We start from the raw sequence: 25,903 nt of genomic DNA, 5'->3' as shown, positions 1-25,903 counted from the left end.
ATTTTCATTCTGATTTTCCCACCATAATTTCATTTTCCTTTCACATCAGCGTTGCACGAGCAGACTGCATGTACACTGAACCACACACACACTAATTTTGCTGACATAAGCATCAAACAATACAAGCTCTTCATGTTCAGCACATAAACGTGTTTATAGTGTGAGAGCCCAAACTTCAACAAAAACATATACTCTCTTACATCTCCCACCTACACCTAATAAACACGAGTCCATCTAAAACCATTCACTGATGACATCACCGTATCTAGAGGCCAACAACTGCAATCATTGGGGGTGGAGAGAGGATTAGATTACAGAGATCACAGCAGACATAAAGAGATTCATCCACATCTGAATCTGAGTGTGTATGAAATGTAACGGCCAAGCCAAGACAGTTTAGACGTAGCGAGTGATTGCATCACATTCAGATTGATTATAGGCAGTGACAGCATTGAAAAACTGACATTCAGAAACAAGCTATAGAATAACAAGAGAGGGAATGGAAACCACAGGGCAATAATGACAGGGGGGAAGAGAAAGAAAAGCTGAAACGCCAGTATTCGTTACTCACTAATGGGCACCTTCTAATAGCCATTGTCCTCGGTTAACAATGCTCTTACTATGCACCCTTAAGCATGAGAGAACAAGAAAAGACGGCCACACACTTACAGACAAAGTTTTGTTTTAAAGCCCCCAACTGACAAATACAACACTCAGTGATTCAATAAGAACCGTTGAAGCTGCAATGCAGAGCCCTTCACGATTACACGTTCAGTCAGTGTGACTGACAACCTAAACACACTCAAACATCTTTGATTTCAAATCTGATGCATACAGATGTCGCAACTCATGCATAAACTTGAGTGCGACGTTGATGGAAACAACTGCTGACTGTTCCATGAATAGAGTACAAAATAGTGCCTGAAACTCTGTAAAATAACATTTTTTTCTTTTTCCAATAAACAGTCAGTGAAAAGAGGTGCTTAAAGGGATAGTTCACCCCAAAAAGAAAATTCTGTTATCATTTACTCACCCTGAAGTTGTTCCAAACTTGTACGAGTTTCTTTCTTCTGCTGAACACAAAAAGAAGATATTTTAAAGAATGTTGGTAACCAAACAGTTTCTGGTCCCCATTGACTTTCATTGTATTATTTCTCCATACAATGGAAGTCAATGGGGACCGGCAACTCTTTGGTTACTCACATTCTTCAAAACATCTTCTTTTATGTTTAGCAGATGAAAGAAGAGAGGTGAGTAAATGATGACAGAATTTCATTTTTTGGGTGAACTCTCCGTTTAAGATGCAAAAAATGTTACCAGTCAACTTTGGCAACCTAAAAAAAGTAACAGTGACAAAAAAAGGAGGTCCAAAAGCACTGACTGAAAAATAGGTGCTTCTCTGATAGTGTTTTGACTGGTCAGAGTTGACAGAGTTGAGTCACCCAATTACCCAAATTTTATTTTAGTTTTTTGACTAAACTAAAAAGTTAATTTTGACTTTGGTGTCTCTGTAAAAAATAATTTTGGTGCATTGTTAAATTTTATAAGCTGAAATGACATCAAAAATTTAGTTTACACTAGCATCGGCTAACATAGTTAAGTGACTGACCTGACAAAAATGTAGCAGTGTCCTTAAAAGCAGGACTCATGTTTTTGTAATTTAATTACTAGTCTAAAAATACACTACCAGTCATAAGTTTTTGAATTTTATGATTTTTAATGTTTTTAAAATCACCAAGCCTGCATTTATTTGATCCAAAGTACAGTGTAAACAGTAAAATTCTGAAATATTTTTATTATTTGAAATAACTCTATTTGAATATATTTTAAAATGCAATTTATTCATGTGATTTCAGCTGAATTTTTGGCATCATTACTCAAGTCACATGATCCTTCAGAAATCATTCTAATATTCTGATTTGCTGCTCAAAAAAAACATTATTATTATTATTATGTTCAAAACAGCTGAGTAGAATTTTTCAGGTTTCTTTGATAAGTTCAGAAAATAATATAATATAATAATATAACATAAATGTCTTTATTATCACTTTTAAAGCATCCTTGCTACTAAAGAAAACTATTAATTTCTATAATTTCTTCCCACCATATATATATATATATTTTTTTTTTTCTCTCTCTCTGAAGGATCATGTGACACTGAAGACTGGGTTGATGATGCTGAAAATTCAGCTTTGATCACAGGAATAAATTACAAATTTATTAAAATAGAAAACAGTTCTTTTAAATAGTAAAAATATTTCAAAATGTTACTGTTTTTTCTGTACTTCTTTAAAAACATTTTAAAAAAACTTACTGTTCAAAAACTGGTAGTGTATTTTTACTACAATTAATTAAACATAAATTCAGCACATTATTGGAAAATTGTGACAATTTTATATGATTTTAATTACCAGATACAGTCAAAAAGGCCAAGCTCTCTATGGTAGGACGGACCACAAACCACCATTTTAACAGATGATACGGACATTTGGTGTCTTTAAAACTAGCTACTTTTCATGCTATGTTAATTTTATTGATACTTTGTCTAATTTAAATGGACAGCTAATGGAATTAGCACCTCTGCTCACTAACAGAACACTAAATTGCATCCTATTCATTAAAAGTGCCTGGTTCTCCAGTATACAGGCTGGTCCAGCATACAGATCTTTGTGTCATTCACTGCCCAAAGACTATCACATGCTGTAGGCCACATGCCGCTGTAGCCTACTATACCCAAGAAGCCAGAATCCATGAAACATCATTTATGCTCATCATCACCATGTCATATGAAACGCAAAACCCGTTATCAGTGGATAATGAAACAACATCACATGGATGTCTCAGCTGATCATGTCAGTAAACAAGCCCTGGATGACAACTAAACCAAAAACTGATCGCATATCTGTCTGTTATTGAAAAGTATGACTCCGCCATAAGATCTTGATGTTTTCTCTCTGCACTCAGCGCTGTAAAGTGATCCGGCCGGCGGGCTGCTGCTGTTGACGGTGATGCTGTGCTGTGACCTCGGCAGATCAACACAACGCACCATCCGCGACCTCGACCGGGAAACTCTCACGGTACACACACTGTGAACTAATACTAAATATACACTGTTCTCTTACAAAATCCAGATAACCAGTAAATCGTACATAATGTTTGATAACCATACCTGAAAGAGACAGTCCGTCCTGATCTGTCAAGCAATGGTCATACCGGAAACATCCGCTCAGAGCTCTGCATAGACTCCGCCCACTTGGTGCAACAACCAATCAGGCATGACAAACCGGCCAATCAGATTTCAGAAAATTGACTTTTACTGACTCCCTCCCACATTGCTATTTACAACACGTTCTTAGTCTTTAACGTTAGATTAATCTGACATGAAATCATGACTTACGTTTTATAATTTTAGTCTTTGCAGAAACGCTTGAAAAGAAAATGTAAAAAGTGATTAACGATTTTTATTAACCTATTTGCAACTTTTTAGATTATATACAAACCATACACTACAGTCAAAACAGTAAGATTAATTTTTTTAAAGAAGTCTCTTCTGCTCACCAAGCCTGCATTTATTTGATCCAAAATACAGCAAAAGCAGTAATATCGTGAATTTTTTTACTATTTAAAATAACTGCTTTCTATTTGAAAATATTTTAAAATGGAATTTATTTCAGTGATCAAAGCTGAATTTTTAGCATCATTTCTCATTTCCTCCAGAAATCATTCTAATGTGCTGATTTGCTGTTCAAGAAAAAAATATTATTAATAATATTATTATTGTTGTTATTATCATCAGCATCAATATTTAAAACTGTTGAGTAGATTTTTGTAGGATTCTTTGAGAATTAGGAAGGTCCAAAGATTTATCTGAAATAAAAAGCTTTTGTAACATTATGCAGCATGCCATTCAAAAGCTTGGGGGAGGGGGGAGATTATAAAAATGATCACTTTTATTTAGCAAGGATGCTTTAAATTGATCACAAGTGATGATAAAGAAATGTATAATGTTACAAAAGATTTATGTAAATTTAAATGCTGTTCTTCTGAACTTTCTATTCATCAAATGAACTTGAAAAAAATCAATTCAGCTATTTTCAACATAATATTAATAAAAAAATACATTTTGAACAGCAAATTTGAAGGATCATGTGATTGGAGTAATGAGGATAAAAATTCAGCTTTGAAATCAGAGCAATTTTTGTCTCTCTCTGTGGGTGTATATTTTGTATATCCTATGTTTGGTTAATCTTTTTTTTGCATTTGTGTTTGTTAATATAACTTCTAAAACTTTAAATAAAATAATAATAATAATTTAAAAAAGATATCAAAGGAATAAATAATATTTTAAAATATATTCAAATAAAAATAAGTTATTTCAAATAGCAAAAATATTTAAAAATGTATTTTTTTCTGAACTTTGAATCAAATAAATGCAGGCTTGGTGAGCAGAAGTGACTTCTATAAAAAACATTAAATATCTTACTGCTCAACAACTTTTGACTGGTAGTGTACATGGCTTACGAAGTCTACTTTTGAAGAAAATGATTAGCTAATAACTTGCGGTTGTAATATGTCAACATATGGTTGTGAAGTAATATGGTCAAAGTAGCTATCCAGTATCCATCCGAGACTTAAGCAAGCGTAAGCAAAGCAAAATCTAAATTTAAGGTACATATCACTAATACTGATCTATCCCAGGAACTGAGCACAGATAAGAGCAGTTCGTTTCAGGGAAGATTAAATTCTCTGAATAAGTCATATATTAACTTACGAGGACTGAAGAGATAATTGATCAAATGCACATAATTTGTCAAAATGATTTCATGCTGATTAAATTTAGTAATTTCCTAATCTCGTTCTGAATCTTAATCATTAACTACTTGGAGAGAAGTAACATGGATTTTGCAGTGATCACATTACTGCCGTCAAACTAACGTTACATCATATGCATTAGGAATTATCTAGTACCACCTAGTGGTGATCTTTATGTACCGTCTGCTCAAAGACAGACACCAAATGTGCGCAGAGCATTGATGAAATGTTTTTTTTTTTTTTTTTTTGTAATTATATACCTCCGAAATTAGAAATCGCATTTCACTTGTTCTATTCAAGCAGGCTTTTTCTGTTCTTTGATGTAAACGCACAAATTTGACAGACAAGTTGAACAAGACGTTTCAGAACATGTCAAAATAAAAGACCACCACTCGTACATTTTTGTACTCAACTCAATTACAAAGACATTATACAGTATTTTCACGTATTTTCCCACATTTTCACTTTTTTAAAAAGCGTATATTTAACATTCCACTCAATTTTGCTTCATGCACGACTTTTATTATGCTTTGACAGGAAACCGGATCTTGTCGACCCGGTTCAACGTTAATATTCCGCGGCTGCAGATGTTGGAAAGGACCGTGCATAAACTTTGCAGATCGTTATTTCATGTGCATTATTGTCCAAACGTTTTCCTTACACACCACAAAATTAATAACTTGTGGTGTATTTGTGCCTTAGACTTTTCGAGAGTTTAAAAGTCAGCGATGATGATTTTGAGACTGTCAAACAGGGCATGTGTCCTCTCTCGATCAGTTCGCCTCAAAAGCACTTTGTCAACCTTCTTCGATGAGGTGGGAAAAGCTGGTATCATCCTCAAATCTGCGTCCACCGGTATATTTGAAAACCTGGCTTTAGAAGACTGGATTCACGATCACGTTGATCTGCAAAACAGAAGCATGTTGTTATTATGGAGAAATTCACCCGTGGTTGTCATAGGAAGGCATCAGAACCCCTGGCAAGAGTGTAACCTGCCCTTGATGAGACAGTTGGGGATCCCGCTAGCGAGACGTCGCAGTGGAGGTGGGACGGTTTTCCACGATTTTGGAAACATCAATATGACCTTCTTCACCTCCAAGAAGAAATACGACCGTCACAGAAACCTCAAAGTCGTTACTAGGGCATTAAAAGCACTGAGACCCAATCTAGATGTTGCAGCGACAGACAGATTTGATATTTTGTTAAATGGCCATTACAAGATTTCAGGCACTGCTGCCAAATTAGGCAGAACCTCTGCTTATCATCATTGTACATTGTTATGTTCTGTTAACCGTTCAGTGTTGTCCACAGTCTTGAAGAGTAACATTTCTGAAGTTATCAAAAGCAATGCTACTCCAAGCGTGCCTTCCCCTGTCAAAAACCTTTTGGATGTGGATCCCACTCTTGATTCCAGCACTATCATGGATGCTATTGCTTCCCAGTACAATAACGAATTTGGCTTTGACGGCCCGGTCATCACAGTGGACCCCACTCATGAAGCTCTCATGCCTGGCATTCATAAGATGGCACAGGATCTGCAGACGTGGGAGTGGATTTATGGCAGAACTCCAAAATTTAGTGTTTGCACATCTTTAGTGGTGGATGACGTGACTATTAAGTTTGATATGGACATCAAAAATGGTACTGTGGAACAATGTGCTATTGAAATCCCAGAAGGCTGGCTTCCTCCAGAGATGGTGAATGAGTTTACATCAACTTTGAATGGCAGCAAATACTGTCCAAATGAAACGGCAGTGCTGGTGGCGGCATTCATGAGAACTCGTTCAATGACAGAGGATGTTGCTGAGAAGATTCATAGATTGTGTGCTGCTGTGGTTTCAGTAATGTAAATAAAAATGAAATCTTATGAACATTTTGTGATACTTGTTTCAAAACTTTAAAGTGGTCTTTAAAGTCACACTTTACATACAAATACAGAGATTTGATATGAAAAACACAAATGTGCTACTAAGATGCTACTAATTCTATAATAATGTTCAAAGTTATCCTAGAACAACTGTGATGAAAGGTTTTGATCCACTTCAAATGTTGACTTAAAATATAACAAAATATTTACAAATATTTTCAAATATAGAATTGACATAAAATATATAAGATTTTATGTTTTGAGAAATACATTATTAATATTAATATATTAATTATATTTTGAAATTAATGTTCTCATATATATATATATATATATACACACACACATATACACACACAACTTTATTTTTTAAGAAATACATTATATTATTAATATTAATGTATTATATTTTGAAATTAATGTTTATATATATATATATATATATATAGTTGTATATAAGAAATACATTTATGTTCTTATATATATATATATATACATTATATACATTGATATTAATATATTAATTATATTGTTGAATGTTCATACACAATTTTATATTTTAAGAAATACATTATATTATTAATATTAATATATGAATTATATTTTTAAATTAATGTTAATATATATATATATAATTTTCTATTTTAGTTAATACATTTATGTTCTCATATATATATACATATAATTGTATATTTTACGAAATACATTATTAATATTAATATATTATTAAATCAATGTTCATATATACACACAATTTTATATTTTAATAAATACATTATTAATATTAATATATTAAGTATATTATTAAATCAATGTTTATATATATGCATTATAATATTCGTATAAATATATATTAATTTTATTATTAAATGAATGTTTATATAAATTTTTGGCCTATATATGTGTGTGTGTGTTCATATATTATTGTTTATATATATATATATATATATAAAGTTTTTTATTTAATTTTATATTTTAAGAAATACGCTATATTATGAATATATTAATTATAATTTTACAATAGTGTTCATATATATAATTTTAGATTTTAAGAAAATACATTATATTATCAATATTAATATATTAATTATATTTTAAGAAATACGTTATATTATTAATATTAATATATTAATTATACTATTAAATTAATGTACATATTAATATCTATCTATCTATCTATATGAATTAATATAAATTATGTGAATTAAATGGTTTTGTCATATATGTAGCTGGTAACATGTTTGCCATGCGCAGCACTCTTGACGCGCTTTTCCTGACAAAAAAGCACAGTTTAACACGGACTAGTATGTCATATGGATGGCCTATGAGCTCATATTTGTAAAAATAGCTTTTTCTTTGTCGTTTGTGCGGTTAATTTAAAAATTAGCACAAGAACGACATTATATTTAAGACAAAAATCCCAAAATTGCAATTAAACTGCATATTTTTTCTTAATATCCAGCTGTAGCGACTATCCATGTGCGCTAACGATCTGCGCTGGGCCGCGGTGCACTATTACTCATTGTCAAGTGCGCATGCGCAATACGAGCACGACTAACTTGAAGCGCTAACACCGACTGTACTGCACCGCAACGAGGAGGTTACAGCCATAGAGTCATAATGGGAAAGAAACAGAAAAATAAGGGAGATGACGGGTAAGTTAGGACACGGGCGAATGCGTAGCTCAGACCCTGTGAACAGCAAAACGACCGTGCTGTTTATAATCTTGACAGGTTCATGTTTGAGGAGACACACTGTTAGCCATCTAGCTAGCTTCTGATGGACATGAGTTCATGTGCCGCTGTAACTAGGCCTGTCTTCCTTATTACGGTACTGACCGCTTAACCAGACGAACATCATCAGGAGCCCACTGACATTTAATGATGACCAGTCAGCCTGGTGTCTAGACCTGTAATTTGGCGTGAGCCTTGCGTATTTGTCACGTTTGTAGCTTCAAAATGCGAAACGAGCAGGTCTTGCCAGCCTCCCCTGAGTCGAGATCCAGCAGCTGTGAGTGTTAGATTAGTTGCACTTCACATCTGCAGTCATATCACCACAGAAGACCCTAGTATTTAAGGGCATGCGGTACATGCGGTTATATGCGTATCTGATTTCTCGCCTAGCAGTGCAACCTCATCCATTTCCATTGTGCTGCCCGGCGCATTGTCTTCAGTAAAACGATCTATGGGATGCCATCGACCTATGGTCATGTAGAAACGGTTACAGTAAGAAATCACAACTTGTGAAGATGGTAAAATTCTCCCAGGACTGTGCAATCTGTCACCAGCTGGGTAGACTTTCCCATTGTGATTAAGGGATGTAATTGTTAAATGTTAAATTGCACTGCACCTGTCAAACTTTCTGATTACTAATAATGTAATCCAGATTGTATTTTAAAATTTAAGCTTATTTTTTTGTGTATTCTATGTATTTTGTATACTTGTCTGTAAGATCATACGTGCATTTTGTATATTGATATTTAATTATACAGTAAATTTGGCTGGAATTAGGGAAATGGGAAACAGTTAATTGTCTGCTTTTATGTTCCTCTTTTTTGGTTTATAAAAACCAAAGCGTTTTTTGTTTATTAGGTTGAATATATGTAGATTTTAGGATTTGCTGTAACACTGGCCAACGTGGGACAGCAGTTTCACCTGGTTTGACCTGTGTTTTCCTTTCCCGCTCGGATGACTACATTTATCTGGGTCAGATGCTGAGAAGATTCTTCATCTTTTGGCCTTGTGGGAGGTGGTTAAGTTGATTACCTTCCTAATGAGAGTGTTAACCTGTGCTAACCCTTCAGTGCTGGTTGCTATGTCATTTCCTGTTCCAGTAATCTCCAAAGATGTCATGCGATCCAGGCATGAATTATCAACTTTGAGTAGCATCAAAACAAGATTACCTGTTACTTAAAGACCATTAGTTCTCCTTTGAAAAAAAAAAAAGGCTTTGTATTACGTCAAAGAACTGTGGCCTGCTAAAGCATTTTTATTAAACATCTCTCCTTCTCAGCTCCTTTTATTCAAGTCATCTGTCCATCTTTCTGTTAGCTGGTGTTTCATCACCTGCTCTGTGTTTGCTGAGGGCAGCAGGTTTATGTGCGTGAGGCTCTGCTCTGTGATGACTGGCCCTAAACAGTGATTTTCCCTTTCTGATGCAACAAGCATGCAAGGAGGGCTTTAGTCTCCACTATATAAGCAGCACAAGTTCTTTTTTTTTTCTCATTGCTGAGTTTGACTTGATAGGTAAGGTGTTTAATGTGCTCAGTTTTTAAAATTAGTTTTAAATTGTTTTTTAAAACAATTAAATTGTTTTAAATATTGCTATATGCTTTTAGATTGTTTATCTAGAGTGGTGTTTGGGAGTGTAATATGCTTGTGTAATGCTGATCATTTAGTTTGTCATAAACCAGTTGTCTTAGACCAATAGTGTATAATGGAAATCCTTTTAGTGAAAATGTTATTTAAAGTCTGTAATAGACATCCTGTTGTTGTTTCTGAATCTCTGGTAACAGGTGAGTGTTTTCCTGGCTGATTGCTAGGTTAATCATTTCTGGTGGTCTGCATTTACTGAGTTTAATAGTTTTATTGCACTGTACATGAATGTTCATCAAATATTTGTTGTGTTTTATGTACATTTGTATTTCTCAATGCATTTCATATTTTTTTAAATGCACAGTACTTAATGTACACCATTAATCCTGTTCAAAACTGGATGATTGCGCAGGCTGGTGGCACTGGGGGGAGCATGTGATTGGAGAAAAATTTGTGATGCAAGCTGAGTTCTCATTGTTAATTTTTGTTTCCATTTGGCAAAAAAAACTAATTTTGTCATTAATTTTTAGAAGTACACTAGCATGCCATTGGCTTCAAATCTAAAAGAAATCGAAAAAGTATATAAAAATTCTGTCATATGCTGTAAAGAATGTCCCAGTTTATGAGTGTAGCTCAATGCGGTGGTTGAATATGGCAAATATTTGTCAATATTTTGTGAAAAATGTAATGTATTCTTTTTCTGCTTTTCATAGTGCCAAAGACGACGTCGACATTGACGCACTTGCGGCTGAAATTGAAGGAGCTGGAGCAGGCAAGGAGCAGAGCAAGTCAAAGAGCAAGAAAAAGAAAGGAAAGAAAGATGACTTTGAGTAAGTCTTCATTTCTTTCTTTCAACACTGACACAGTTAATAAGCCTAAAGAGATTGCTATGCAATGCTACTCAAAAGTTTGGGGTCTGTAAGGTTTCTAATGTTTTTAAAAGAAGTCTCTTACGCTCACTAAAGCTGCATTTATTTGATTAAAAATACAGGTAAAAAATAGTAATATTGTGAAAAAATGTTGCCATTCAAAATAAAGTTTTAATATACTGTAATACATTTTAAAATATAATATATTTCTGTGATGTAAAGCAGAATTACTCTAGTCTTCAGTGTCACATGATCCTTCAGTAGTTATTCTAAAATGATGATTTGCTGATAATTTTTTATTATTAGCAATATTTAAAGCAGTTCTGTGGGAAACTGAGACACATTTTTCTCAGAATTCTTTGATGAATAAAATGTTCAAACAAACAGCTTTTTTTAAAAAAAAAAAATAGAAATCTTTTGTAACATTATAAATGTCTTTTCTGTCACTTTTGATCGCTTTTGTCCTTGCAAACTAAAAGTGTTAATTTGCACACATACGCGACTCCTCAACAAAGTCTTGTTAGACTCATGCTTGTGTACATTTAGGGTGTGTTCCTTCACTGCATGATTCAGTGTATTAAAATGCATTTAAGATGATCACAAAATTCAACATATGGGAGCAGAAAATGTATATATTTATGTCATTTCATATATTTAATCAATATCACACAAAGAGTGCAGTTTCTTTCTTCAAAAATCAACATGGTTACAAATGTGATATTGATTTTATACAACGGTTCAATAAAAACAAGTTAATATAAAGAGACTTACATTTTAGACACCGTATTTGATAAATATATATATATATATTATATATACATAAATATTTTAGATATATGAGCAACATATTTTTCTTAAAAGCAATAATATATATTTATATATATATATATATATATGTATATATATATATATATATATATACACACACATAAATATACGTAAATATACACAGTACTCACACATATATTCTGTAAACAAATTTTTATTTTGAATACGATTAGTCACATTAATAGTTTGACGGTCTTAGTTTAAATGATTCCGTTCAATCACAATGACTCACTTGTTAACAGTGAATTGCTGCTACCTACTGGTAGTTTTAATTTCACATTTAAAGTACCTTTTCATTTTTAAAATAATTTCAAATACCAGTATTCAGCTTTTTAAGTTTAAAATATCAAAACATTATTTGTGTACAGTAACCGCAGGTTAAAGCATTCCATGTCCCTCTGAGCTGCATTAACATGTAAATACATCTAAATGCCACTTTATGTACGGTTTCTGCAAAGATTAATTTTGTTGATGCTGATTTAATTTGATTGGTAACAGCCTAAATGTGTTATTATTATAACTGACTGATAAAATGTAAGAATTTGACTCAAAAGATGATGCAAACTTTTAGAAAAAAATTGCTTTATAAAAGGTAAAAATGCCCATAAAAGTTAAAAATCACTTTAAACTTATTGAAAAAGAATCATTTCTATCACTGCTGTGAACTGACCACACAGAATATGAAGAATATAAAAAAAATTAGAGTCAGATACCAGCAAAATATTGTCTAATTATTGTTATAAAATCCCAGAAAATATCGAGATACCATTTTTTGTCAATATCATGACAAAATATCTAAATGTAAGTGTTTGGGAATTAATGATGAACTCTCTTTTTGCAGTGAGGATGACATACAGAAAGAACTGGAGGCGCTGTCATTAGAGAACCAAGGAGGAAAAATTACAGAAGCAGAAAAGGTAATTTTCAGTAACACAAACTGATAAACAGGTTCAGCACACACTGGTTTCCTCTCTCTTCTAATAGTGGGAATTTTACAAGCACTATTAGAAGTCATGTGTCACTAGCTATGTTTCCGTCATCCTGTTTTATGCACATTTTGAAGTATTGCATCAGAAACGTGTGATAGAAGTGCCAAATTTTGAGAAAAAAATCGCTTAATTCGCAAGAACTTCTTACGCTCACTTGAGGTGGTTTTTGACTTGAAAAAAATTTAACACGACTAATGGGAGATGGAAATGCATTTGCTGAATAAATTCCTCCATATGCATTACAGAAGTCGTGTGACTTTGTGCTACGGGATGGCATAACTTGACTAACCAGTGGAACGATCTTGTTGCACAGCATCAGAAGTCTTTCTGGTCATTCTTAAAGTCTGTCGTCAAAGTATTTCTGTATGATTGCCACCCAGAACTGTCTTACACAGCTGCGTTCACAAACAGCAGGCATCCACCTCCAGAAGCATTTATTTAGTGGCTTCTCCTACTTTTCTTAGTGATATTTAGTGCCAATTTCTCAGGAAGTGGCAATTTTGTTCTCTTTGACTCATTTGATGGAAATGGTGCTTATTCGCAAATTAATTACGCAATATTCCAAGTTAAACTTGCAACTTTGGATGGAAACCCAGCTAATGACAGCAATTCCTCCATGTGTTTCCATCTTAGAAATCCGATTCAGTAGCGGACCCTGAACCTGAGCCCACTCTGAGTAAAGCAGACAAGAAGAAGGCCAAGAAGGGCAAAAAGGCAAATCTGGATGATGAAGAAGGTGATGAAGATCAGGGTCAGAACAACATGGAGAACAACAACAGGACGAAAGACACAAAGACGGTGGCGGCTCCCGCTCCTGCTGGGCCTGCTTCAGACTCTGAGGACGAGGGCTCGCGATCACGGCAGAAACCTAAGGCTAAAAAGAAAGGAGGCCGAAAGGGTGCGTCTGACTCAGAGGACGATGAAGATGGTGGTGCGAAGAAGGGTGGCGGAGAGGGTGACAATGATGAATCGGACGATGATTCTCAAGCCGCACGCAAAAAGAAGAAAGGTAAAGGCAAAGCCAAACCAGACAGCGAGGAAGACGAAGGGGAAGAATCAGCCTTCAAGGTGAAGACAGCTGCGCAGAAGAAAGCGGAGAAAAAAGAGAGGGATAGGAAGAAGAAAGAGGAGGAGAAAGCCAAGCTGAGGGCTAAGAAAGAGAAAGAAGAGGAGGCCTTAAAGAAGGAGGCAGGGAAAACTGCTACCGCACCTTCAACAGAGAGCAAGAAAATAGAGGCAGCAGCTTCAGTGGAGCAGGATGGAGCTGATGTCCAGGGAGAAGGTCAGATTGTCCGTAATACATTGTCCTCTCAGGAGTGTTTTTTTTTTTTTTTCTTTATTAAGAATTGAAACTTTTATTCTGCAAGAATGCATAAAACTATCAATTGTGAATATTCAATATATAATCAAGTCCTAAGCTTTTTCTCCATTTTATGTTCTGCTATCGCTTTTCTACAGAAGAGGCTGAGGGTGACAAAAAGAAAAAGGACAAGAAGAAGAAGAAGGGCGAGAAGGAGGAGAAAGAGAAGGACAAGAAAAAGGGTCCCAGCAAAGCAACGGTGAAAGCAATGCAAGAGGCCTTGGCCAAAATGAAGGAGGAGGAGGAACGAGCCAAAAGAGAAGAGGAGGAGAGACTGAAACGGCTGGAGGAGCTGGAGGCTCAGAGACTGGAGCAGGTCAGTGGAAAGACTCAGTCACTCGACCTCATGCTAGCAAAAATAATTGATTCCTTCATCCCTGGAACCTTTATCCACAGGAGCGTCTAGAGGCCGAGAGAAAAGAGAAGAAGAAACAAAAGGAAAAGGAGAGAAAAGAAAGGCTGAAGAAGGAGGGGAAGCTCCTTACCAAGGCCCAGAAAGAGGCTCGAGCCAGAGCTGAAGCAACGCTGCGAGCTCTGCAGGCTCAGGGTGAGAACTGACAGCAGTTTCCAATGAAAGAACTAATAAGTATATTTTTGTAGCTGATGGTGTCATTGCCTTTTTCTCAGGTGTTGAAGTGCCATCCAAAGATGCAATGCCAAAGAAGAAGCCTGTTTACTCTGACAAGAGAAAAAGAAGCCAACAGCACAAACTCCTGAAGGTTAGATCCTGACTAATCTGATACCTCTTTCTTGCTCTGTGTATTTACCTGTAGTAATTAAGGATGGTTAAAGACATCCTAACATTTTCTTTGCTTATGTTAGAAACTTCAGAAGTGGCATCACCCACATCAGAGACACCTCAGCCAATCACAACAGAGATGGAAGTGGACAAACCTGTAGCGGAGCAAGGTAATTACTTTAATTTCTCAAATATAGGGCACTTGAAATGCAGTTTAGTTTTAGTCTTAGTTACATTGTAGCCGTTAAAGTGATAGTTCACCCAAAAATCTAATTTACCCCATGATTTTTTCGCCCTTAAGCCATGCTAGGTGACTTTCTTCTTTCAGATGAATACAATCAGAGTTATATTAAAAAATGTCTTGGTTCTTCCAAGCTGTATAATGGCAGTGAATGGGTGTTGAAATTTTGAAGTCCAATAAAGTGCGTTAATCCATCATAAAAAGACCTCAACGAGTCTCCGGGGTGTTATTAAAGGCGTTCTGAAGTGAAGCGAAGCGTTTGTGTAAGAAAAATATCAATATTTAAAACTTTATAAACTGTAATCTCTAGCTTTCGCTACTGTCATACGCATGTTTAAAAGAGGGTGGAATTAGATTTTTAAAAAAATATATAACTGTGATTTGTATATATCTGAAAGAGGAAAGTCATATACACCTAGGATAGCTTGAGGTTGAGTAAATCATAAGGTATTTTTATTTTTGAGTGAACTATCTCTTTAAGAAACTTTAGATATTATTTTAATCAATTACAATGCTGCACAACAAAACTTTATAAAATGTTGAGTGTAAATCTATATTAAAAATGTCTAAAATATTAATTATTTTTTTATTACTACTACTTTAAGAAGTTTAGTTTACTGTACAATAGTAATTTTTCTATTAGAATTTCAATTTTTAATTTTATTTAATTAATTTTACAATAATTTTATTTTGGTATTCTGTTGTGAAAATCTTTGAGTTTCTGAGAGTTTTTGACCTGCTGATAGTTTTTTTTTTTTTTTTTTTTTTTTTTTTTTTAATGGTTTAATTACCGGTGTCAGTCTATATTGTAATCTGAGTTTGATTAATTTTAATCTAAGCCCTACTTCTTATTTATTAATCCAGAAATCGCAGTGAAATTGCACACAATACAGTAAATACATTTTTTTTTTTTTTATGCCTGGGTTTCACAAATCTGGCGAAGTTTTCTACATTACCTAAATAATAGGGTCCTACAAACTATATGGCTTATTTTGTATTTTTAAAAAAAAAAAAAAAAACTTTTATGGACTTGTAAAGCTGATCATGGATAAGGTTTTGTTTATTCATAATTTATGCCTGTAAACAATGAGATCTAATTTTAAATTCTGAATATTTTCATTGTTACAGTCAAGGAGCCGAAAGCTGAGGCTGCTGATCTGGACGATTGGGAGGCCATGGCCAGCGATGAGGAGAAAGGTGGGTGTAAAGCGTGTTTTCCTACAGATACGTGTCTTTTAAAGGAGAAGTTCACTTCCAGAACAAAAATTTAGAGATAATTTAGTCACCCCCTTGTCATCCAAGATGTTCATGTCTCTTTCTTTAGTCATAAATGAATAATGTTTTTTGAGGAAAACATTTCAGGAATGTTCTCCATATAGAATGTTCTCCATATAGAATGTTCTCCATATATGGTGGCCACGAGTTTGAACTTCCAAAATGCAGTTTAAATGCAGCTTCAAAGGGCTCTAAACGGTCCCAGCTGAGGCAGAAGGGTCTGCTGTATTCAAACTGCATTTTGGAAGTTCAAACTCACAGGCACCATTGAAGTCCACTGTATTGAGAACATTCCTTAAATGTTTTGAACATCTTAGATGATAATCTGAAGTAATTTGGTGGTTATTTGTGATTAATTGGACATTTGTGCACTCACACACAGAGATGAAGAAGGTTCACATCGAGGTGAAGGAAACTACTCCGGCAGCACAGAAACCTGCTGAAGACCAAGAGAATGGCAGTGAGGAAGAAGAGGATGATGAGGAGGAGGAGGATGAAGATGAAGATGAGGAGGAGGAGGAAGAGGAGGAGGAGAGTGAGGATGAGGAGGACAACAAAGACACCAGCAACAAAATAACCACTAATAAAGCAGTAAAAGAGCCAAGCTCTGAGTCAAGCAGCGAGAGCGATTCGGACGATGATCGAAGCAAAGAGGAGAGACTTTATGACCGGGCTAAGAAACGCATAGAGGTACAAATCCAGTCTTAACTGTACAGATTTACACACATTATAGTAAACAAAGTGGACTCAACAGTGTGTTTCTTTTGTATGCAGAAACGAAGGCAGGAAAACATAAAGAACATTAATCTGGACAAGCTCCGAGCTCCTGTGGTTTGTGTACTGGGTCATGTGGACACAGGAAAAACCAAAATCCTGGATAAGGTGGGTTTCAAAGTGCCTGATGTAGAGTTTAGCACCTGTGTGGTTTTTGTGTGTTTAATATTATTTTCTTAATCTCTGTCCCATCAGCTGAGACACACACATGTTCAGGATGGTGAGGCTGGTGGTATCACACAGCAGATCGGAGCCACTAATGTGCCCCTGGAAACCATATTAGAACAAACCAAAATGGTGAAAAATGTAAGTGTCTTTCTGTAATGCGCATTCTCTCATTCTTTTTTCCCATGTGATTCTTTAAGGTTATTAAGGCATGTGTTTGTACATTTGTATCAGTTCGACAAGGAGAGCGTGAAGGTTCCTGGCATGCTCATTATTGACACACCTGGACACGAGTCCTTCAGGTACACACTGTACTGTTTACTTTTTGGTAGATTTTCTGTAATGAAAGAAAAAAATACTTTTATTCTGCAAAGCTGTATTAAACTGATTGAAAATGACAGTAAAGACAGATTACAAAAGATTCTATTTTAAATAATTTTTAATTTTTCAAAGAATCCTGAAAATGATCATAGTTTGTACAGAAAATATCAAGCAGCACAACTGTTTTAACATTGACAATAGTTTAATAAAATATATTGAAATAGAAAAGTTATTTTAATGTGTAATATTTCAAAATATTACTGTTTTACTGTATTTTTGATCAAATAAATGCAACTTTGGTGAGCATAAGTATGGAAGCCTGTACTTCCATACTTTAAAAAATTAAAAAAAAAAAAGGTTATTGTGACTATCTTGCAATTCTGACCTTTTTTTCATAATTGCATGATATCAACTCGCAATTGTGAGAAATAAAGTCAAAATTGCAAGACACAAACTCACAATTCTGACTTTTTTCTCGCAATAGTGAGTTCATATCTTACAATTGTTTTTTTTTTCCTCACAATTGTGAGTTAACATCTCACAATTCTGACTTTTTTCTCGCAATTGTGAGTTTATATTTCACAATTCTGACTTTTTTTTCACGCCAATCTGACTTTTTCTTAAAATTGTGAGATATAAACTCACAATTGTGAGGGGAAAAAAGTCAGAATTGTGAGATGAACTCGCAACTTTGAGTTATAAAGTCCAATTTAGAGGGGGGAAAAAATTTCAGAATTACAAGTATCTCAAAATTCTGACTTAATAACTTGCAATCTTTTTTTCAAATCAGAATTGCGAGATATAAACTAAGAAAAAAGTCAGAATTGTGAGTTTTTATCTAATTATCTACAATTCTGACTTTATAACTTGCAGTTGTGAGTTTATATCACACAGTTCTGAGCAAAAAAGTCAGAATTGTGAGATGTAAACTTGCTCCCCATACATGAGACTAAAAAATCGGTTACATTTTATTTTAAGGTGTCCATCTTACAGTGTAATTATACATTTAAGTACTGAATAATGTTATTAACTATATGGTTAGGGTTAGGAATGTTTTAGGATTACTTGTTTTAGGATTACTTGCATGTAATTACACATAATTAATTCTTATTATAATGGTAAGTGCATGTAACATGTATAACAAGGACACCTTAAAATAGTGTTACCAGAAAAACCTTACTAATTCCAGACTTCTAAAAGGTTTTGTGTGTTTAAAAATTATTATTAATAGTTATTTATGTGTTTAATATAAAATTAGTGTTAACTATTAACTTGCTTTTATAAAATTTATAAAAATGTAGATACTGTAAAAAAAACAAACAAAAAAAAACATATGTCAATCACTAAACATGGCTTTTTAAGTTCTATTTTTATAGCGTTTGTATGTTTAATGACACTCTCCTCCACCTTTCAGTAATCTGAGGAACAGGGGTAGTTCTCTGTGTGACATCGCCATCCTGGTGGTGGATATCATGCACGGTTTAGAGCCACAGACAATCGAATCCATCAACCTGCTGAAGGAGAAGAAATGCCCCTTCATAGTAGCACTAAACAAGGTACCAGATACTGACTACCGAATGTTTATAATCATGATCGCAGCAAGTATTTAAATACTAATGTGTCTTTCTCAGATTGACCGTCTGTATGACTGGAAGAAGAGTCCAGACACGGATGTGGTGGCCACACTGAAAAAGCAAAAGAAAAACACCAAGGATGAGTTTGATGAGAGGGCTAAAGCGGTCATCGTAGAGTTTGCGCAGCAGGTCTCTTGTCATCATCTTATACAGTACAGGCCCATTTACTGTTCAGCTGCATGTTGCACGTTGCCTTTACACACGTGCTGTCTTGTGTGTTTCTCAATATACAGGGTCTAAACGCTGCCCTGTTCTACGAGAACAAAGACCCTCGTACATTTTTGTCTCTGGTTCCCACATCGGCCCACTCAGGTGATGGGATGGGAAACCTCATCGCGCTGCTGGTTGATCTCACTCAGACCATGCTGGCCCGTCGACTGGCTCATTGTGATGAACTTCGGGCGCAGGTCATGGAGGTAAGATGACAAAGGACAAGCTTAAATTAGTTGAAAATGCGTTCAATCACTATGGTGAAATCAACTGTAATATAACCTCTGCTGTTCATCTTCTATGGCATAGGTAAAAGCTCTCCCTGGCATGGGCACGACGATAGATGTGATCCTGATCAACGGTGTTCTGCGGGAAGGGGAGACTATTATCGTCCCTGGTGTGGACGGACCAATCGTCACTCAGATCAGAGGGTTGCTTCTCCCACCACCTCTGAAAGAGCTCCGAGTGAAGGTCTTATACACTGTTATATGTTTAGTTTGCCGTATCCACTGTGTTGTAAGCTTGTTTTTTTAACTCGCTTGTTATATTTTTCTTCTTTCTGAATACAGAATCAGTATGAGAAGCATAAAGAAGTATCTACGGCTCAGGGAGTCAAGATCCTGGGGAAAGATCTGGAAAAGACGCTGGCAGGTCTGCCCCTGCTCGTCGCTCATAAAGAGGATGAAATTCCAGTGCTGAGGGTAAATGTGTTGCTTTCCTTCGGTCTGTTTTTAAGAATACACTCTACATTTGTCTTTCCTCTTTTTTTTTTTTTCTTGTTCATACATTAAAGCGGAAGTTCACTTCCAGAACAAAAATTTACAGATAATGTACTCACCCCCTTGTCATCTGAGATGTTCATGTTTTTCTTTCTTCAGTCATAAAGAAATTGTTTTTTGAGGAAAACATTTCAGGTTTTCTCTCCATATAGTAGACTTTAGTGGTGCCTGCTAGTTTGAATTTCTAAAATGCAGTTTAAATGCAGCTTCAAAGGGCTCTAAACGATTCCAGCCAAGGAAGAAGGGTCTTAGGCATTTTCTAAATAAATTGACAATTTATATACTTTTTAACTTCAAATGCTTGTCTTGTCTAGCGCTATCGTGAACTCTGTGTATTTCAGTGTTGTCACGATACCAAAATGGTATCTGACTTCGATACGATACCTGATTAAAATATCATGATACTACTACTGAACCGATACTATGGAAGAAAAAAAAAACAGAACAACAGGAAAAATAGTTGAATAATAGATGATCCAAATGGAGATCATAGTTATTTTATCTATCAAAACAAAGCATTTCATTCCCCCTTTAAAAAATATTATAAAATAATTATAATAATCATATGCTAGTGCCACTACACAGGATTATGGTGAACAACTACCGAGCCTACAGGTATGTAGAGATCTTTGCTATATTGGTAAGTTAGCTTAAAGGATAAAGCCAAATCTTAATTCATGATATAGTAATTTTATTTCACAACAACAATTTATATCACAGCATAATTTCTTGTTATTTTATCTTTGTTATTAATAATAAGAACCTAGATGCAGGTAACAAACTAAAGGACAACTACAATAAAACAAAGACACAAGTGAAACACAGAGGGCCCTATGAAATCTGTTTTATTTTTTGCTAAATTCCATTAAAATTTTGCTACACTATTTTAATGGTTACATTAAAATTACGTTTTTAAGGCCCTATGAAATGCGTTTTATTTTTCTCAAATTCAGTTTTGTTTGTGAATCTCTGTTTTCCATTCAAGCATGTCTAATGAATTTATAAAGTATAATTAGATTTGAAAAATAATTAATTTGCTATAGGCTATTTATTTCTTTTTTTTCAGAAATACTGTGTTGTGTATTTACAATTTTCTGGTAAATATTGATAAATGTTTTTTTCTGGTAAATATTCCTTAAACATTGTTTTAATAATATTTTTATTAGTAGTAGTAGTACTATCTTTACATTAAGTAATATATTAATATACAGTATTTCTGACTGTCAAGTTAAACCAAACTTTTATTTTGACAGGTTGCCGTAAAGACCTTTAGGGTCTTATTGTATGACGGTAGGTTTCTGCATAAGAAACGGTAAAATTTTCTTATTCTAGAGATCATGTTCATGTGTTCATGTACTCGTATATTGAGGCGGCAGAGGCTGAGCCCTTTGAAGCTGCATTTAAACTTCATTTTGGAAGTTTAAACTCATGGGCACCATTGAAGTCCACTATATGGAGAGAAAGCCTAAAATGTTCCCCTCAAAAAACTATTTCTTTTCAACTGAAGAAAGAAAGACATGAACATCTTGGATAACAAGGGGCTGAGTAAATTATCTGTAAATTTTTGTTCCGGAAGTGAACTTCTCCTTTAATCAAATCAGAATTAACAGTATTGCTCCATTCTGATGTTTGCTGTTTGTAGGACGAGTTGATCCGAGAGCTTAAACAGACTCTGAATGCCATAAAACTGGAGGAGAAGGGTGTATATGTGCAGGCCTCCACACTCGGCTCTCTGGAAGCTCTGCTGGAGTTCTTGCGTACATCCAAAGTGCCTGTAAGCTTTCATACACTCACACATACGCTCATAAAACTCATTTTATAAATGTAATCAACCAGTATATCACCATGGCTGATATATCACTCAGTATTTGGCATTCCTTTAATCTATTAGCCCTATGGGGCTAATTCACAGTGTAATAAAGCTGTAGTGAGATTGTCTCTCTGTGTCTCAGTATGCTGGCATCAACATTGGACCTGTCCACAAGAAGGACGTCATGAAAGCTTCCACGATGTTGGAGCATGATCCACAGTATGTATTCTGATCGATATATGATACATCTCCTCTTGTGAGTTTGTTATCCTAATCATTCGCTCTCTCTTCCTATAGGTATGCAGTGATCCTGGCGTTTGATGTAAAAATAGAGCGAGATTCTCAGGAGCTGGCCGACAGTCTCGGCGTGCGCATTTTCAGCGCTGAGATTATCTACCATCTGTTTGATGCCTTCACCAAATACAGAGAAGACTACAAGAAACAGAAACAGGATGAGTTCAAGTGCGTTATCTACTGCCCTCTCCCTTTTCTCCCTTTTTATTAATTGTTAACATACTCATGTTTAAAAGTTCATACTTGTAGTTAGTACTAAACTTAACTATTATTCAACAAGGATGTATTAAATTTATCATTAATCAAAAGTGACAGTAAAGACATTTATAGCGTTACAAAATATTTCTGATTCAGACAAATGATGTTTCAGATTAACCAAAAATTATGAAAAATGTATCAGTTTCTGTAAAATATTAAGCAGCGCAGCTGTTTTCAACATTGATGATAATAGGAAATGTTGCTTGAGCAGCAAATCAGCATATTAGAATGATTTCTAAAGGATCGTGTGATACTGAAGACTTGCACTTAAAAATATATTTAAATAGAAATGTTTTGCTACATTTTTAATTAAATTAATGCAGCTTTGGCAAGCATAAGCGACTTCTTTTGAAACACCAACCCCAAACTTTTGAATGGTAATGTACAATTTATCATTAACTCACCTGAACCAAAACATTTTGACCAATTGAGTCACTTTACAGCACAAATAAGCCAAAAATTCTTTAAAGGAGAAGTTCACTTCCAGAACAGAAATTTATGTACTCACCCCCTTGTCATCCAAGATGTTTGTGTCTTTCTTCAGTCATAAAGAAATTGTTTTTTGAGGAAAACATTTAAGGATTTTTCTCCATATAAGTGGACTGTAATGGTGCCCCCAGCACCACTGCAGCTTTAAAGGGGTCTAAACAATCCCAGCCAAGAAAGAAGGGTCTTATCTAGCAAAATGATCGGTTATTTTCTGAAAAAAAAATTACGATTTATTTACTTTTTGAACTCGAACGCCAGTCTTGTTTAGGTCTGCCTGAACTGTTTTTTCCTGTTTATGACAGTTAGGGTATGTTGGAAAACTCCCATCTCATTTTGTCCCTCAACTTCAAAATCGTCCTACATCGCTGCAGAAGTACCGACCCAGTGTTTGCAAAGTGTGAAAATGCAAAAATCAAACACCCTTAGCAAAAAAAAAAAGGTAAAATTTTGAAGTTGGAGGAGAAAATGAGATGGGAGTTTTTGACATACCCTGTCTTGAACCGGAAAAAACAGTTCAGACAGACCTAGACAAGACGAATTGTCCCTTCTTTCTCAGCTGGGATCATTTAGAGCCCTTTAAAGCTGCATTTAAACTGCATTTTGGAAGTTCAAACTCATTGAAGTCTCAATGGGCACCATTGAAGTCCACATTATGGAGAAAAATCCTGAAATGTTTCCCTCAGAAAACATAATTTCATTACGACTAAGGAAAGAAAGACATGAACTTCTTAGATGACAAGGGGGTGACTACATTATCTGTAAATTTTTGTTCTGGAAATTAATTTCTCCTTTAAGACTGTGGTTAGTGTTGTTGATTGCTCCTAAATGTTTGCAGTCTGAATATCTGAAATTTTCTCTTTTTCAGACACATAGCTGTGTTCCCTTGTAAGCTGCGTATATTGCCCCAGTTCATCTTCAACTCCAGAGATCCCATTGTCATGGGCGTCACTGTGGAGGCTGGAGTGCTGAAAACAGGCACTCCGGTGTGTGTGCCCAGCAAAGGGGTAAGACATTCAGAGTGTGTGCACTTTAAGCTCAACAATGAAAGAAGCAAAGAAACTCTTTTCCTCTCCTGTCAATTTTTACAATTTAACAGTTTTTAACAAAATTTGTATTGTTTGTATTAATTTATTCCACTTTTTTTCTCTCTTTCTCTTAGTTTGTAGATATTGGCATTGTGACTGGTATTGAAATAAATCACAAGTCTGTAGACAGCGCTAAGAAAGGACAGGAGATTTGTGTGAAAATAGAGCCAATACCTGGAGAATCACCCAAGATGTACGGTCGACACTTTGAGGCTGTAGACCTCATTGTTAGCAAGGTATACTCTCTCTCCCTACATCCTAAAACAAAGCCACTGGAGCTCACATGATGCCTAGAATAGCATAGAAATGATAATAAATTTTATTATAATTCTATTTTATAATATTTATTATATTTTATCATTAAATGTATTATAATTACAAGTTGAGATATTCTACTTTTTAAACTTTTGTCTTGGCAACTAACTAAAATACTATAAATATGACCTATTTAAAATGACTTAGCTAAAAATGAAGGGGATAAAAAAAAAGTTAAATTGGGAAAAAAAAAAAAGTTAAATTGAAATAATATAAAAAAAATATATATATATATATATATATATATATATATATATATATATATATATATATATATATATAAACCTAATACAATGTTACAGCACATATTTAAATGTGATTGAAATGTCCTCCATCTCTTGTAGATCACCCGTCAGTCAATCGACGCTCTGAAGAACTGGTTCAGAGACGAGATGCAGAAATCGGACTGGCAATTAATCATGGAACTGAAGAAAACCTTTGAAATCATCTGATGTGACCACCAGTGACTGTGACTGACTGATTATAGATCTCAAACGCCCCCCGTGCACACATACAAACGCTATACGTTGTACACTCCTAAAGGTCACGTGTGATTTATGGAGTCATCAGTGTTGATCATACATTTAAGGACATTTGTACTCAGAACACAACCTTGCACAGTCCCGTATCGAGGACTAGTTTCTCGTGTGTGCATGGGTGAAAACTCACACCACTCCTCTGTTCCTCTCCAACTCTTTTTTTGGGTGGTGGGGAGTGTTGAATACAAAAAAAGATGAAAAAAAAAGAAAAGAGAAAAAAAAAAAAGGAAGAAAAAAGTTTTTCTGTGAGAAACTGAAACTATTACCACTGTTTTAAACAGTGACAAATGTTAGAAGATGTTAGACGACCTTTACAATTATTCCAAACGTGCCTGTTCTCTCTGATCAATCCAGTTAATTTTTTTCTTTCATTTCATGGTTTTCTCCTCAAAGTTCATTGTATGGCTGGATTAAACTTGAGCTGCTGATTTAGACCTGAGGTCTGATCTTAGATGTACACTGAGGTCTAAATCAAACGGTATAAAGTAAAGTCAGTGTGGCTTTTGTGAATGACTGCTGGAGATTCGCCAGGATTTTAGATATCAAAAAACACCTTATCAGTATTTTCATTTGCCCTGCTTTTTTCTTTCCTTACTGGAGTGCAGTTCTTAAATTGTCCTTTTTAAAATCAGACGTGGACTCTCTCTCCTCCTCTTTCTCCCTTGGGTTTCCTTTGTGCCCCCCTGACACCTTCACCCAGAGTGTGTGATCGTGGATGAAAGGCCCTTCCCTTACTGATGTTGGATATAAAATATCAAAGAAATTGATACGTGAAAATCATCAACAATAAAGAGATGGCCTATTTATAGATGTTGTTCTTTCTTAAGTTTTGGTTTTGGTGATAAGTACATAGTTGAGGTCAAAAGTATACATAAACCTTGCAAAATCTGCAAAATGTTATTTGTTTTACCAAAATAAGAGGGGTCATACAAAATT

The 25,903-nt window shown here is 34.8% G+C and overlaps 3 protein-coding genes across 6 annotated transcripts in view; 2 read left to right on the top strand and 1 right to left on the bottom strand.

Moving 5' to 3' along the window:
* pnpla6 (patatin-like phospholipase domain containing 6) overlaps positions 1-3,239 on the bottom strand; it is a 36,485-nt gene extending 33,246 nt beyond the window's left edge. For 3 of the 4 annotated variants that reach the window (XM_051100556.1, XM_051100674.1, XM_051100745.1), the window contains exon 1: positions 3,170-3,221. The gene's annotated coding sequence lies outside the window, so the exon portion shown is untranslated. Of the gene's footprint in view, positions 1-3,169 lie in introns of all 4 variants that reach the window. The other variant, XM_051100611.1, reaches the window with a different exon arrangement.
* Positions 3,240-5,384: 2,145 nt separating this feature from the next.
* On the top strand, positions 5,385-6,663 carry lipt1 (lipoyltransferase 1). Its single transcript, XM_051114797.1, has one exon. It carries the CDS (start codon positions 5,541-5,543, stop codon positions 6,660-6,662), a length of 1,122 nt encoding a protein of 373 aa, XP_050970754.1. The 5' UTR covers positions 5,385-5,540; the 3' UTR covers position 6,663.
* Positions 6,664-8,203: 1,540 nt separating this feature from the next.
* eif5b (eukaryotic translation initiation factor 5B) lies at positions 8,204-25,775 on the top strand. The gene is given in 25 exon segments (XM_051113426.1): positions 8,204-8,334; positions 10,707-10,823; positions 12,532-12,607; positions 13,313-13,961; positions 14,138-14,355; positions 14,436-14,586; positions 14,667-14,744; positions 14,747-14,758; positions 14,862-14,948; positions 16,148-16,216; positions 16,677-16,984; positions 17,069-17,176; positions 17,264-17,374; positions 17,468-17,535; positions 18,969-19,110; positions 19,186-19,317; positions 19,422-19,604; positions 19,708-19,869; positions 19,968-20,099; positions 21,820-21,951; positions 22,130-22,206; positions 22,285-22,449; positions 23,894-24,032; positions 24,188-24,349; positions 24,773-25,775. Coding segments are annotated over 25 exon segments (3,621 nt in total). The 5' UTR covers positions 8,204-8,299; the 3' UTR covers positions 24,881-25,775.
* Positions 25,776-25,903: the final 128 nt, after the last annotated feature.

This window comes from Labeo rohita, chromosome 1, assembly GCF_022985175.1.
Source record: "Labeo rohita strain BAU-BD-2019 chromosome 1, IGBB_LRoh.1.0, whole genome shotgun sequence".
NCBI lineage: Eukaryota > Metazoa > Chordata > Actinopteri > Cypriniformes > Cyprinidae > Labeo > Labeo rohita.
This window is presented reverse-complemented; position numbering and strand designations above follow the sequence as displayed.